The sequence below is a fragment of the Nelusetta ayraudi genome, unplaced genomic scaffold (assembly GCF_046127955.1).
Source record: "Nelusetta ayraudi isolate G7.1 ecotype Tasmania unplaced genomic scaffold, CSIRO-AGI_Nayr_v1 ptg000109l, whole genome shotgun sequence".
Lineage (NCBI taxonomy): Eukaryota > Metazoa > Chordata > Actinopteri > Tetraodontiformes > Monacanthidae > Nelusetta > Nelusetta ayraudi.
In genome coordinates, this window is record NW_027466159.1 from 283090 (window position 1) to 297184 (window position 14095).

At 45.3% G+C, this 14095-nt stretch overlaps 6 protein-coding genes, 1 non-coding gene and 1 pseudogene across 7 annotated transcripts; 7 read left to right on the plus strand and 1 right to left on the minus strand.

Moving 5' to 3' along the window:
* Positions 1 to 28: 28 nt before the first annotated feature.
* On the plus strand, positions 29 to 117 carry trnay-gua (transfer RNA tyrosine (anticodon GUA)). The gene is given in 2 exon segments: positions 29 to 65; positions 82 to 117. It is a non-coding gene; the product is annotated as a tRNA-Tyr (tRNA).
* Positions 118 to 643: 526 nt separating this feature from the next.
* LOC142903371 (histone H2B-like) lies at positions 644 to 1303 on the plus strand. Its single transcript, XM_076048943.1, has one exon. It carries the CDS (start codon positions 731 to 733, stop codon positions 1103 to 1105), a length of 375 nt encoding a protein of 124 aa, XP_075905058.1. The 5' UTR covers positions 644 to 730; the 3' UTR covers positions 1106 to 1303.
* Positions 1304 to 1847: 544 nt separating this feature from the next.
* LOC142903359 (tripartite motif-containing protein 16-like) lies at positions 1848 to 3980 on the plus strand (annotated as a pseudogene).
* Positions 3981 to 5140: 1160 nt separating this feature from the next.
* Positions 5141 to 5575, plus strand: LOC142903291 (histone H2B-like). Its single transcript, XM_076048842.1, has one exon. It carries the CDS (start codon positions 5156 to 5158, stop codon positions 5528 to 5530), a length of 375 nt encoding a protein of 124 aa, XP_075904957.1. The 5' UTR covers positions 5141 to 5155; the 3' UTR covers positions 5531 to 5575.
* Positions 5576 to 6775: 1200 nt separating this feature from the next.
* On the plus strand, positions 6776 to 7707 carry LOC142903326 (histone H4). The gene has a single exon (XM_076048892.1). It carries the CDS (start codon positions 7236 to 7238, stop codon positions 7545 to 7547), a length of 312 nt encoding a protein of 103 aa, XP_075905007.1. The 5' UTR covers positions 6776 to 7235; the 3' UTR covers positions 7548 to 7707.
* A 726-nt stretch (positions 7708 to 8433) lies between these two features.
* LOC142903345 (histone H3) lies at positions 8434 to 9021 on the minus strand. The gene has a single exon (XM_076048912.1). The coding sequence runs from the start codon at positions 9006 to 9008 to the stop codon at positions 8598 to 8600; it is 411 nt and encodes a 136-aa protein (XP_075905027.1). The 5' UTR covers positions 9009 to 9021; the 3' UTR covers positions 8434 to 8597.
* A 217-nt stretch (positions 9022 to 9238) lies between these two features.
* On the plus strand, positions 9239 to 9902 carry LOC142903344 (histone H2A). Its single transcript, XM_076048911.1, has one exon. It carries the CDS (start codon positions 9373 to 9375, stop codon positions 9757 to 9759), a length of 387 nt encoding a protein of 128 aa, XP_075905026.1. The 5' UTR covers positions 9239 to 9372; the 3' UTR covers positions 9760 to 9902.
* A 2027-nt stretch (positions 9903 to 11929) lies between these two features.
* LOC142903343 (histone H1-like) lies at positions 11930 to 12713 on the plus strand. The gene has a single exon (XM_076048910.1). The coding sequence runs from the start codon at positions 11962 to 11964 to the stop codon at positions 12598 to 12600; it is 639 nt and encodes a 212-aa protein (XP_075905025.1). The 5' UTR covers positions 11930 to 11961; the 3' UTR covers positions 12601 to 12713.
* The last annotated feature ends 1382 nt before the right edge of the window (positions 12714 to 14095 follow it).

Here is a 14095-nt window from a genome sequence, read left to right on the forward strand (position 1 = left end):
TCGCTGTATCGACGCATTATTTGTATCCCCTTCGATAGCTCAGTTGGTAGAGCGGAGGACTGTAGAGGCTTTGATGCTGAAATCCTTAGGTCGCTGGTTCAAATCCGGCTCGAAGGAAAAAAATTTTTGTTTGTTTTTTTAAAAAAAACTCAAGTCAGTTCCCGGTTAGTAAAGCTCGAACAATAAACAGTTTATAATAGCTTAAAAACAACAACAACAACAAATGCTCGTTTCCTTATTTTTCCCCCGGTTGTCTCGCGGGCTGTGAGGTGCTGTGTGTGTGTGTGTGTGTTCTTTCCAAGTCCATTTATAATAGACGACACACCACCACCTCTGCTGGATGAGCAGAGAGCGGAGCCGAGCAAAGATGACATCAACGACGAACCTACAATTCGACGCGACGTCATTTGTAACTGAAAACAAAGTTTGATCTGAAAGCAAAAGAATAATATTAATTAAAAGGAGAGGTTTAAAACCCACTGGCAGTAGTAACAAAACAGTAAATGTGTAATTGGCAACCGGTAAAGACTGACTTATAATATTTATTTATTAATTGACCTAACAGGCAGTTTTAACAAAAGGGCAGAGGGCTTCACGACAAACAAGACCCACTTTCCATCAGGAGACAGGCCAGCCAATCAGAAGAGGGCGACCACACAGCCTGCTTTGCATATAGACTGTTTAAAGGCAGACTTACGGCTGCGTCACTCGACACTCTACTACTTGCAGAATGCCTGAACAAGCAAAGTCCGCGCCCAAGAAGGGCTCCAAGAAAGCCGTGACCAAGACCGCCGGCAAAGGCGGCAAGAAGAGGAGAGCGCGCAGAAAGGAGAGCTACGCCATCTACGTGTACAAGGTGCTCAAGCAGGTGCACCCCGACACCGGCATCTCCTCCAAGGCCATGAGCATCATGAACTCGTTCGTCAACGACATCTTCGAGCGCATCGGCGGCGAAGCGTCTCGTCTGGCTCACTACAACAAGAAGTCCACCATCACCTCCAGGGAGATCCAGACCGCCGTCCGCCTGCTGCTGCCCGGAGAGCTGGCCAAGCACGCTGTGTCTGAGGGCACCAAGGCCGTCACCAAGTACACCAGCTCCAAGTAAACAGACTGTTGTGTCCATAACCAAAAGGCTCTTTTAAGAGCCACCCACAGCTTCTCCAGAGTGACGTTCCTGCTTTTGTGCTAGTACATTGTGACCTGAACTGTTTTTCTAAACAGTGTGAAGTCGTGCACAAATACGAACTCGCTTCTATCGCAATTACGATCTATTCAGTCAATAATCATAATCAAACCAGTTGAAATTGTTGGTTGAACCTGATCGCCGATATGAGGAACCTTGATAGACAAGTGCAGCAACTGAACATGAAATGAAAACAAGCTTCTGGTGGTGTAGGTACAGAATTAGTCCGGGTGCAGAATCGTTCCGGGCGTACTATTTGGATGGATCACGGTCAAAACTGTATTCCGCGGGTGATATTTAGATTGTATGTTGAATACATACATTAGTAACTGTATATTGAGTTACCTTGTATGTATATCTATACAGAGAGAGAGAATTTCGTGTATACAACATTAATACAAAGTACAATAAAATACGCCAGTGGTTGACAGAAAAAAAAGCTTAATCAACCGATGTAGTTTGTCCTAATGGAATTGCCGTATGTGACGTCGTTGGCAGTCGCCCACCGGACAGAGGCGACTGCTAATTACGTCACATACGGCAACTATTAGGACGTAAATGTACCGCGACCTATCCGTATATCACGTTCGACTGCGATGTAAAGGTATGTCACAATGGAGTTGCCGTATCGGCAGTCACTTCCACCCGGAACGATTCTGCACCCGCACTAATTCTGCACAGAGACACGATCTGCGGAGACCCTCTGCTATTTTTATGACTCTTGGTGACCGAGAGAGGCTTTTTTTTCTCTCTGAAGAGGAATCTTGAAATTCGCAGACGATCCGACTGCAGACGGAATCCCACGAACGTATTTAGTTCAGTGCACACTTTAAACAGCGTCGCGATTGTCGACTCATTCTTTTAGACGTCACTTCAGACTGCAGTGCGGACGTGTTCCCGAACCGCACTCTGTGGGGAAAAAGCGCTTTATCCACGCAGCCAATCACAGCCCGGATTGAATATTCCCTCACCCTCAGTTCGAAGTATTTCCGCATCTGAGAGCGCCGTACTCATCCATGAACACGCATAGACGGCATCTTTTGAAACGGCTCGGTCGCTCCCAGAGAAGCGAAATGGCGCAGAAAGTGAAGCTGGAGTGGAACACCTTCTCTTGTTGCCTCTGTCTGGATCTTTTGAAAGCTCCCGTGACGACTCTCTGTGGACACAGCTACTGCAGTGAGTGTATTCAAGACCACTGGGATGCAGAGGAGGAGAGGAGAATCTACAGCTGCCCTCAGTGTAGCAGGACTTTTAAACCGAGGCCTGTGTTGGAGAAGAGCACCATGCTAGCAGCTTTGGTGGAGGCCCTGGAGAAGACTAAACACCAGGCTGCTCCTGCGGATCACTGCTATGCTAGAGTTGAAGATGTGGCCTGTGATGTCTGCACTGGGAGGAAACTGAAGGCCCTCAAGTCCTGTCTGGACTGCCGGGCCTCCTACTGTAACTCTCACCTCCAGCCTCATCATCAGTCCTCAGCATTTCAGAGACACAAGCTGGTGGTACCCACCCAGGAGCTCCAAGAGTACTACATGTGCACTTCCCATGATGAGTTGATGAAGGATCTGTCAGGAGGTCAGGAGCGGAGTAGGAAGCAAATTCAGCAGTTAATTCATGACAGAGAGGAAGACTTGTGCTTCAAAAGGAGATGAAGGTCATCGACGATTCTGCTGATAAAGCAGTGAAGAACAGTGAGGACATCTTCACCCAGATGATTCACCTGCTGGAGAAAAGACGCTGTGAGGTGCAGCAACAGGTCAGATCCAGGCAGGAAGCAGAAGTGAGTCGAGTAAAAGAGCTCCAGAGGAAGCTGGAGCAGAAGATCATTGAGCTGAAGAGGAGAGATGCTTGGCTAGAGAGGATCTCACGCACACGGGATCTCTATAAGTTTACCATGAAGAGCGCCTCCTATAGTAGAGTTCTCTGGCAGGTAGATTTTGACACCCCAAGACTGACGATCCGTCCAGTGGGACACTTTGAGGAGGTTACAGGAGCTGTGTCGGAGCTCAGAGATAAAATGCAGGAATTTCTGATGGAGACGCAGGTGGACATCTCAAGAAGAGTGTGCAACATTGATGTTTTTGAACCAGAGCTCAGTAGCAGGGAGGACTTCCTCAAGCATTGGCACGCAGTCACTCTGGATCCAAACACGGCAAACAGACATCTGTTATTATCTGAAGACAAGAGAAAAGTGACATATGTGAATGAAGAACAGCCTTACCCTGACCATCCAGACAGATTCATTGACAACAGCCTGGTCCTGAGTAAAGAGAGCCTGACTGGACAATGTTACTGGGAGCTGCAGTTAGGAGGTCGTAGTCATTATATTGGTGTAGTAGTGACCTACTGGGACATCAGCAGAACACCAAAGTCAGAAGGAGATAACCGTACTTATACATTCACTGACAAGGCCTGGTGTTTATCCCCTTTCAGTGATGGATATATTTTCCGTCACAATGCCAAAAACACTCGTCTCTACGCACCTGTGTACTCCAGAGTGGGGGTGTACCTGGACCACAGCAAAGGTCTCCTGTCCTTCTACGCCGTGTGTGGAACCATGGAACTCATCCACACAGTCCAGACCACCTTCACTCAGCCACTGCATGCTGCGCTTTCGGTAGGGAATGAATCTTCAGCTGAGTTGTGTGACATCAGGGTGAAATCTCTGTTTTGATTCTTCTGTCATCATGTTTGAAGAAACCAAATCTGCATGTCGCCTGAAGTAGTGAGACACACACAAAATAAAATCTAGTTTAGTTTAAGTGATGTGAAAATTGAAATGACAGATGTTCTTTTATTGGGGAAAAAATGAATCTGCAGCTGTATGGCTTTAAATAATGATACTATTCTTGGCTTGGAGGGGAAGGGGGTAGTGTGGTGCTTTGGCTCATGTCTGTTTTTGTGGGGAAACCTGAATAAATACCAAGTTTGCTTGAAAATCGAAAGTGCAGTCCAAATGTTGTTTGAGCATGCCCTCATGTGGTGGGAGAGAGTAACAAAATCAAACGAAATGAGCGTGTGAAGAGGATTGAACATGATTGGATTTGTTAACATCATAGAGGTGCAAATACCTAAAGCAAAGTTTGAAAAGTCAACCAATCTTGAAAAGTAAAAAAGAAAAGCTACATTACTGAGCTGTTAAATAATAATTTTAGTTACGTTAAATCCATTTGTTTACATTAGTTTTATCTGAATGCACAACTTTAAAAAAAAAAACTGTCCATAAAAATAGAAATAAAAGTGTGAGTTTGCATTTTATTTATAAAGATGTGCTGAATATATTTGCAAATCTGCTTTATAAGTAATCAGGAGGATGTATAATTTAAAAAGAATAAATGAATAAAATTCCTGAACGACACAGTGGTGTCGCCTTCAGCAACAAGGTCATATAACTGATTTGTGCAGTTATGTTTATAACTGAACAAATGAGCTGTGAAAGGTTTGTTTGTGAAAATGTGGCCTGAAATTTGTGTGTGTTATCAAAAGCGCTTCAAAGAGCTGCCCGAAGCTTCCATAAAGAGAGCTGTGGTCCTCTATCTGCCCTTTTATCTGTGGAAGCGCCAAAAAAAAAAGTTTATAATTACATTCAGTGATTTAAAATCACACATTCGACAAAGGAGGCATGGATTGAGGCAAACTGCCTCAACTAACTATGATACTATACCTAAACCCGCCAAAAGCTCCCGGGTCAAAAGTCCAGCCAACCCGTATTTGAATATTTGACAACGGGTTTGGTGCATTAGTGGTATTGTTTAAATACATATTCATTCGTAATTCCAATGCACAATCGTTGCACAGTGGTATGGCACGATTGAAACGAAGGGGCCGAGGGGAGGAGACTAGCGAGACCCTTTGATTCTCGGTCTGTGTCACGCCAGCCAATCAGAAGGGGGCGACCACACAGTCTACTTTGCATACTGCCTGTATAAGTGTAAGTCTCCCACAGTCCACTGGTGACTACATTATCGCATCAAGATGCCTGAGCAAGCAAAGTCCGCGCCCAAGAAGGGCTCCAAGAAAGCCGTGACCAAGACCGCCGGCAAAGGCGGCAAGAAGAGGAGAGCGCGCAGAAAGGAGAGCTACGCCATCTACGTGTACAAGGTGCTCAAGCAGGTGCACCCCGACACCGGCATCTCCTCCAAGGCCATGAGCATCATGAACTCGTTCGTCAACGACATCTTCGAGCGCATCGGCGGCGAAGCGTCTCGTCTGGCTCACTACAACAAGAAGTCCACCATCACCTCCAGGGAGATCCAGACCGCCGTCCGCCTGCTGCTGCCCGGAGAGCTGGCCAAGCATGCCGTGTCTGAGGGCACCAAGGCCGTCACCAAGTACACCAGCTCCAAGTAAACAGGCTGTTGTCTCCACAACCCAAAGGCTCTTTTAAGAGCCACCCACAGCTTCTCCAGAGTGACGTTCCTGCTCTTGTATCAAAACATTGTCAATACATGTCAACGTGCTTTTTACCCCCACCCCCCCATATTCAATGGACATGAATACCATGGACTTGCCATTAAAATCAACTCATGTTTTGTCTTACAAACCACATATGACCTACCCGGCACAAGGCCGTCACAAATGTTGATTCAACTCTGCTCCTTTGTACGACGCTGAAGTTGACAACTTTGCCACTGACATTCTGATATTTTTCATTCACATGTTGGCAACACAATTCCGCTTTCAATCAAAATAAAGCATTTACTTGACTTTATTGACTTTGCCATGGCCAAGAAAAGTGTGAACTAAGACATAATGCTGCAATTTCAGCCTTTTGAGTATTTTGGGCTTGTTTTGAGGGTGCTCGTAGAAATATTGCCTGAGCTGTATGTGCAAAATCTCTTATCATTACAAAAAAACCTGCATCATGCCAAAAAAAAAAAAAAAAAAAGATTTTAGGATTAAAATAAGACAATGATATTTATAATTAACGGATTCGCTTCAGAAAGGGGACATTGATATGTTTTCCAATGAAATTTACAATGATACCTCACATGTCCATTTCTACTGTGGAATCTGGTAGAAAAGCTCAGCACACCCGTCCACACAGGTACGTAGGAGGAGGTTGCTGACCTTGGATCTCCAAATAATAAGAGAGACTTCCGCACACCGTGTTGCACTTCACCAATTTAATGTGCAAACATTTTGGTCCATGGGACCTTTATCAAGCATGGAAAAAGTAACCGTGCTTTGACAATATATAATGCGATCGGTGTGCAGGATGACCAATCATGGATCTGGCAGACTTAATCACTGGATGACCATCACCTGTCTGAGAAGAATAGAAAGGATACATTAGAATGAAAAATACAGTGATGTCAATGGCAACGTTGTCAACTTTGGAGTCGAAAGGAATCGAAACCTAAGAAGCACTGCGGCGATGTGGGGCCAACTTCAGCGTTGTCTGCTTTGTGCTATAAACGACATCCTTGTGAAAAGGTGACCAAAACCATCACAGTGTGACTCACTCATTTCTTTCCTCATTCCCTTGACTACTTGCTCAGATACCACTGCGACTAATCGGACATCATGCTGTTAATCGCCAGCCACGACACAGTGCTTGGGATATACAAGAGGACCATTAGAGGGCTCCAAAGCGCTCGATCCTTATGGTGCTTTGTTCCTCATTTTCGATGTAGGGCAGAGCTAAATGAGGCAACGCGTTCAGCTGTCTTGTGGTTGGCATCAGCGCAGCTCCAGCACCCTGGACAGAGACAGCGGCTCAGCTGCTTTTTGGACGCCCCTGCAACCAATCACAGAGCGTCCTGCAGCCCTCGAGTTGCTCACCTGTCTACGGATCAACACATACGACAATCTCGTTTCTCACTTGTGTCCTCACGTTTGACAAACACCCACACACAAACGCGCGCATTTCTCGTTGCTACCCGGTAGGTGGCGTACAACGCCACGACAACATGGGGCTAAACAGCGCCTCCACGGAGAGCCCCGGGAGGGCAGCTCTTTGGTTGTTGCTTCCATCCACGTCCGTACACTGGCCTTATATAACGGCACATGGGCAGCGACGAATCACTTGCTTTGTGCGATCGCAACAGCAATCATGAGTGGTAGAGGCAAAGGAGGAAAGGGACTTGGAAAAGGTGGCGCCAAGCGTCACCGCAAGGTTCTCCGTGATAACATCCAGGGAATCACCAAGCCCGCCATCCGCCGTCTGGCTCGCCGCGGTGGAGTCAAGCGAATCTCCGGTCTCATCTATGAGGAGACTCGCGGTGTGCTCAAGGTCTTCCTGGAGAACGTCATCCGCGACGCCGTCACCTACACCGAGCACGCCAAGAGGAAGACCGTGACCGCCATGGATGTGGTGTATGCCCTCAAGAGGCAGGGTCGCACTCTCTACGGCTTCGGCGGTTAAACTCCTTCTTCTCACATCTAAAAACCAAAGGCTCTTCTAAGAGCCGCCAAAATCTTCATTAAAAGAGCTGTCGTCCTGACTCCAAGTCAAGCTGGGAACGATTGGCTTGGCCCTAATTCATCAAACCCAATTCACCAAGTCAAATAGCAGTGCTAGCACTCTGAAACAATCACCATGTGTCATCCTAACACAATGTAAAAGGTAGACAGTGCTGTCTGGTGTAATTTGTCATTACATTCTTGTAGTTACTTTATTATCCACAAAACCAAGTCAGAGCATTTTCTGCTCCACAATCTTTTCCTAACCAGCCTGGATTTCAGCAAACCTGCCGCCGACACATGTACAATGGCAATTTTTAATGTGCTTGTGAAATGAGTGTGGGTTACAATGAAAAGCAAAGATTGACAAGGACCGGCTTCAAATACAACTGCCTGTCTAGGCCACAGCTCATTTTAGCCAGCCAGTGTTCAACTAAAAGAAATTACAGTGACTCAAGAGTGTGTGTTAAACTAATGTATAAACAGAAATGAACACTGTACTGCAAGAGTAGTTGAATCTTTCTGATGGAAACGGGTGGCATTTGCTGCTGAAATGCAACGCCGTCTACACACCTTCACAGTGCAAACTATCCTACGCAGATCCTCGTGGTTGCTCTGACCTGGCCCTTCAAGGACATTCAAGCCATGCTCCTCCATGCAACTGTTTAATATCAACCCAGCAAACTTGTCCCAATGTCATGACTATTCCAATTAGCGTCACTGTAATGCGTTTAATATAAGAGCTGCAATACTAGAAATGTTGGCTAGATGGCACTGCAGCTTTGTGGCGGTGTTGTAGCTTTGTGGTGGTGTTACTGTGTTGTTGTGGAGACCGGAGAATAAAAGTGGCAAGTTGATCACCAGACACGGCGTCGTCCATCACACATATTACAATCATTATCGTTAATATCCCAATTATTCTTTTCCCACAATAATCAAGAAGGAATTTGTCTTTTGTAAAGTGTTGAGTGGCTCTTAAAAGAGCCGTTATGTTGACTAGGCAGGAGACACTCTAAGCCCTCTCTCCGCGGATGCGGCGAGCCAGCTGGATGTCTTTGGGCATGATGGTGACCCTCTTGGCGTGGATGGCGCACAGGTTGGTGTCCTCGAAGAGCCCCACGAGGTAAGCCTCGCTGGCCTCCTGCAGAGCCATGACGGCCGAGCTCTGGAAGCGCAGATCGGTCTTGAAATCCTGCGCGATCTCTCTGACGAGGCGCTGGAAGGGCAGCTTGCGGATGAGCAGCTCGGTGGACTTCTGGTAGCGACGGATCTCCCTGAGAGCCACGGTACCGGGCCTGTAACGGTGAGGCTTCTTCACTCCGCCGGTGGCCGGGGCGCTCTTGCGGGCAGCCTTGGTGGCCAGCTGCTTCCTGGGAGCTTTGCCTCCGGTGGACTTACGGGCGGTCTGCTTGGTTCTTGCCATTGTTTCAGCGCGAAACTTTCTTCAGAATCAAAGTGAGCCCATGACGACAGGATCGCTCCTCTTAAACGCTCCGAACGGCTGCAGCGCTGTGACGTAGCGGTAGCTTCCCGGCTGCTGATTGGATCGGCCACCTTGCACCGCCTCGCCTCCGCCGCGGGGCGGGCGACAAACGGTCCGACGCTCTGCCTCCTATTGGCGGAGAGGTGAGCGTGGCAGTCCAGCAAAATTCGAAAACGGCCCGCGTCCGGCAGGCTTCTCCTGATTGGTCAGGCACGAGGCGCCCCTGCTGCTCTGACATATAACTAGACTTTGCCCGTCAGCTCGTCACATTTTCTCTGCGATCTCCCGAGAAAGTTTAGCTATCATGAGTGGAAGAGGCAAAACCGGCGGCAAGGCCAGAGCAAAGGCCAAGACCCGCTCCTCCAGAGCCGGGCTGCAGTTCCCGGTGGGCAGAGTCCACAGGCTGCTGCGCAAAGGCAACTACGCCCAGCGAGTGGGCGCCGGTGCCCCGGTCTACCTGGCCGCCGTGCTCGAGTACCTGACCGCTGAGATCCTCGAGTTGGCCGGCAACGCTGCCCGCGACAACAAGAAGACTCGCATCATCCCGCGTCACCTGCAGCTGGCGGTGCGCAACGACGAGGAGCTCAACAAGCTGCTGGGCGGCGTCACCATCGCTCAGGGCGGTGTGCTGCCCAACATCCAGGCCGTTCTCCTGCCCAAGAAGACCGAGAAGCCCGCCAAGGCCAAGTAAATGCCTCCATCTGCTACTCGACCACCAACTACAAAACGGTTCTTCTAAGAGCCACACACTCCTTCTGTACAGAGCTCCTTTCATCACGTTGCAACCCTCCTCAAAATTACTTTTACGGTCACAATTCTCTTCTCCTGTCAACATTACTTTTGCTGGCTCTCAAACTTCGTCATAACTGGGCTCCTCTCACAACGCAGCTATGGCAACGCCTTGTAAATCTATCATATTACTATTATACTATTATAATATGCAAAGTCTTGCAAAGTTTTGTCCGGACATCATGTATGTGTGTATGTGTGTGTGTATGTATGTGTATATGTATATGTATATATATGTATGTGTATATATATATATATGTATATGTGTATATGTATGTATATGTATATATATGTATGTGTATATGTATATATATGTATATATATGTATGTGTATATGTATATATATGTGTGTATATATATATATGTGTATATGTATATATATGTGTGTGTATATGTATATATATATAGTTCTTTTAACCTCAGTCACGGCAGTCAATCCTGTAAAAATAAAAACTTGATTTGCAAGCTAAGAATTAATAACATGTTGCATAGTCATTTGTCTCCTATGAAACTTTCAATAGCAGGTGACCTTGAAGATTGATGTGGTTCAAATGGAAGGAGAAAAGTAACAGCCATTTAGCCATTTTAAACTCTGGTATTATATCAGCTGGGTGACTGGAAGTGCGGTGACAAAGAAATTAATGTGGGCAATGTCTTGTGATTAAATTAACACATGGATGATTTTTCTGGTCAAAATGTTTTTTTTTTCAAGATTTGTTTGACGGGGTATCGGTGGCATCAATAAAGCAGCAAACACAGAAGCTGCTGTGTAACATTTAACAGAATAGTAATTGCACATAACGGTGGCACAAGGAAGGCCTTGTTATTATCAAGTTGGGTCAAAACCTTTATTCTACTGATAAAAGTTGAGGTAAACTCAATTTTTAACCCTGTGCTTTTTGACAGAGGTCGTTCTTTTAATGTGTTCTTTTGAAAAGAGTTTTCCTTTAATGATGCACACCAGCAACACCACTGTTTTAACATGTATACAAGGAATTACTATTAGTTTTTTTTTTTTTTTTTTTTTTTTTTTTTTTTTTTTTTTTTTTTTAATACTTTGACGTTCACTGGCCTTTCCGCCACTCTGACTCTACTATCTCTAATTTGATCTCTTTATTTTTTGTATTTCCTTTTCACTCTAACCGGTCAAAGAAGATGACTGCCCTTCTGAGACGGGGTCTGGTCAATTGATGTGATTTAGTGTTTTATAAATAAAGGTTCATTTCAACATGTATTTAATTCTAAATATTAGTTTAAAAAGTACCACCAAGTACATATTTTAAACAATTGAAATCTAATCAATTGAAATCATTTATTTTTTTATATATTTATATATCTGAACAGGTTTTGTATGCTGTCCTGCTGGAGGAGGCTATTCGATCACAAAGCAACATAGTAATCTGCAGCTTACACTTCGGTATTTATTCACTTTATTGTTTTAAAATGTATTCCAAACTTAAACCCATTTTATTATATTATATTAGTTGAGTTATATTAGTATATTATATCAGTTGAATGCGTGACGAGCAACATAAATGTTTTCGGCAGCTTTGCAAAGAGCTTAGACTGACCGTGGAGCCCTGCCATGACCGCTGTGTTTGCTGCCGCCACAAAACTTCCATTAATTATCAACCTATAATTACCACGTTGTTATTTTTATCTTCGTTGTCTGCACAAACATGTCTGCTAGCACGAAAACTACTTTCGACAAACATCTGTAAAAAATGTCAATGTTTTATCAGATAAAAAAGTGTCAAGAGTCGCTACTTTGTGCTGCTCGCAGCGGTGAGTCCGTGATGTTTGGAGGGTATGTGAATAAAATACGGGCCGCAACGAAGCTCAACACCACTTTGAAATAAAGGTGGACACGTCCGCTGTCGGCTCATGTGACAGTCGGTATTCATCACTGCTCCAATATTTGGTTTTTGACGGTTTTATCCGGAGGAGAAAACACAAAGTGCCGCTGCGTCAAGAGCGCCGGAGAGGCAGCGGCCTGGATTGACTCTCTACGGTTCTCATGGTGTGTTTAAGTGCCGCTTCCTGGTGGGATTCGGTCATTGTTGTCTCTGTGTTCAGCTCAGTGTATCCTCGCAAACTAGAAACCATGGCAGAAGTCGCTCCCGCTCCAGCAGCCGCCGCCGCTCCGGCCAAAGCGGCCAAGAAGAAGTCGGCGTCGAAGCCGTCGAGGAGCGGCCCCAGCGTGCAGGAACTCATCGTCAAGGCTGTGACCGCGTCCACGGAGCGCAAAGGCGTTTCTACCGCAGCCCTGAAGAAGCATCTGGCCGCCGGAGGCTACGACGTGGAGAAGAACAAGACCCGCGTCAAGATCGCCATCAAGGCTCTGGTCGTCAAGGGAACCCTGATCCAGACCAAGGGCACCGGCGCTTCGGGCTCCTTCAAGCTGGCCAAGACTGCCGCCGAGCCCAAGAAGAAGAAGCCCGCTGCGGTCAAGAAGTCGCCCGCTAAAGCCAAGAAGCCCGCAGCCAAGAAAGCCGCTGCTAAGAAGCCCAAGGCGGCCGCGGCGGCCAAGAAGCCCGCAGCCAAGAAGTCTCCCAAGAAGCCCAAGAAAGCAGCAACTCCCAAGAAGGCAGCGGCAGCCAAGAGCCCCAAAAAGACCACCAAGAGCCCCAAGAAGCCGGCCAAGAAGGCGCCAGCAGCCAAGAAGTCCCCCGCCAAGAAGGTGGTCAAGCCCAAAGCCAAGAAGGCAGCAGCCCCCAAAAAGGCAGCAGCCAAGAAGAAGTAAACTGCTTATATTTTTTGCTCTCATGCAACCAAAGGCTCTTCTAAGAGCCACACACGTCTTTTTGAAGACTTCATTCCATGTTTGTGAATATATAACAGTGCAGCCAATGTAAATACTGTGTTCAACCAATTTTAAAGTACACATCACATCACCATTATATGAACAGGGGAAGCAGTGATGTGAATGATAGAGAAGGGCCCATTGATCATAGGTCATAGAGCGATACCCCGTTTTGGTGCGTGTATCGCTTTAATTAAGTCACGTGACCGGTACAGGCGCCGTATCGCCCGTCGCTGCAATGTCAAGCTGTGTCGATAAGGAAATGCATCTGTCAACGGGACGTGTCCGCAACAAAATAAAGAAATGCATCATCACTTTGAAGCCTAAAAGAAGAGGAAGGTGTCCGCCGTGTGGCACCATTTTGATCTTACGCCAGCTAATAAGCTAATACTCTTCCAGCTGTATCAACAGTTTGTATGTACTCCGGTGTCCTCTGTCTTGTGAGCGGGCGTTCTAAACATTACATTCACACTTTCACTTTGATTTTCACATTATGACACACTTTTAGTTTTATTGACTTTATTGAATCAAATGTATTTTACACTTCTATTAAGATTTAAAATAAGATAGAAGAAAAAAACACCCTGACGATCCATAATGCGATCCATCAGGTGTTGTCGTAAATGGACTGCACAGCACAATACCGACACACTATCAATACTTGTGATGGGCCATAACGTATTCTTCAAATTCGATATGATAATCAATATTTTTTGGGGTCGATATTGTGATATCGATGTCAAATGTCCTGCCATGTTGTGCACCATTCCGATGATGTCCATCACTTGCGTCCATATCTTATCTTTCCAGGTGATGTTCAGCATTAATCTCTTTCTTCTTTGGGCAACGGCCAGTGTGGGTAAGCTATAGGAAAAAAAAAACAAAACTTGATGTGCTATTAAAAAAAAAAAACCTGCAATTTAGGAATTGTATAAAAATGTAACCGTTATAATTGTATATAGAAGCCACATTATGCAGCTTATTTGGTACAGTTAGTTTTAGCACAACAAAAGTAGCTGCAGTGCTTTACTTTCATTTTTTTGCCGGTGCAACTTATTACAAGGGGTAATGATTTTTTCAGCACAGTGTTTGTTTTGATGTGCAAGTACCCTTTCCGGACAAAACTTTGCATATTATAATAGTATAATAGTAATATATATATATATATATACACATCAAATATACATATATACATATATATATATACATATATACACATATATATACATATATATACATATACACACACATATATATACATATACACATATATATATATACACACATATATATACATATACACATACATATATATACATATATATACATATACACATACATATATATACATATACATACATATACACATATACATATATATATATATACACATACATATATATACATATACATATACACATACATACACACACAC

Excerpts from the sequence above, each read along its gene's own strand:
- LOC142903291 (XM_076048842.1), top strand. The coding sequence starts at position 5,156 with ATGCCTGAGCAAGCAAAGTCCGCGCCCAAGAAGGGCTCCAAGAAAGCC.
- LOC142903326 (XM_076048892.1), top strand. The coding sequence starts at position 7,236 with ATGAGTGGTAGAGGCAAAGGAGGAAAGGGACTTGGAAAAGGTGGCGCC.
- LOC142903343 (XM_076048910.1), top strand. The coding sequence starts at position 11,962 with ATGGCAGAAGTCGCTCCCGCTCCAGCAGCCGCCGCCGCTCCGGCCAAA.
- LOC142903345 (XM_076048912.1), bottom strand. The coding sequence starts at position 9,008 with ATGGCAAGAACCAAGCAGACCGCCCGTAAGTCCACCGGAGGCAAAGCT.
- LOC142903371 (XM_076048943.1), top strand. The coding sequence starts at position 731 with ATGCCTGAACAAGCAAAGTCCGCGCCCAAGAAGGGCTCCAAGAAAGCC.
- LOC142903344 (XM_076048911.1), top strand. The coding sequence starts at position 9,373 with ATGAGTGGAAGAGGCAAAACCGGCGGCAAGGCCAGAGCAAAGGCCAAG.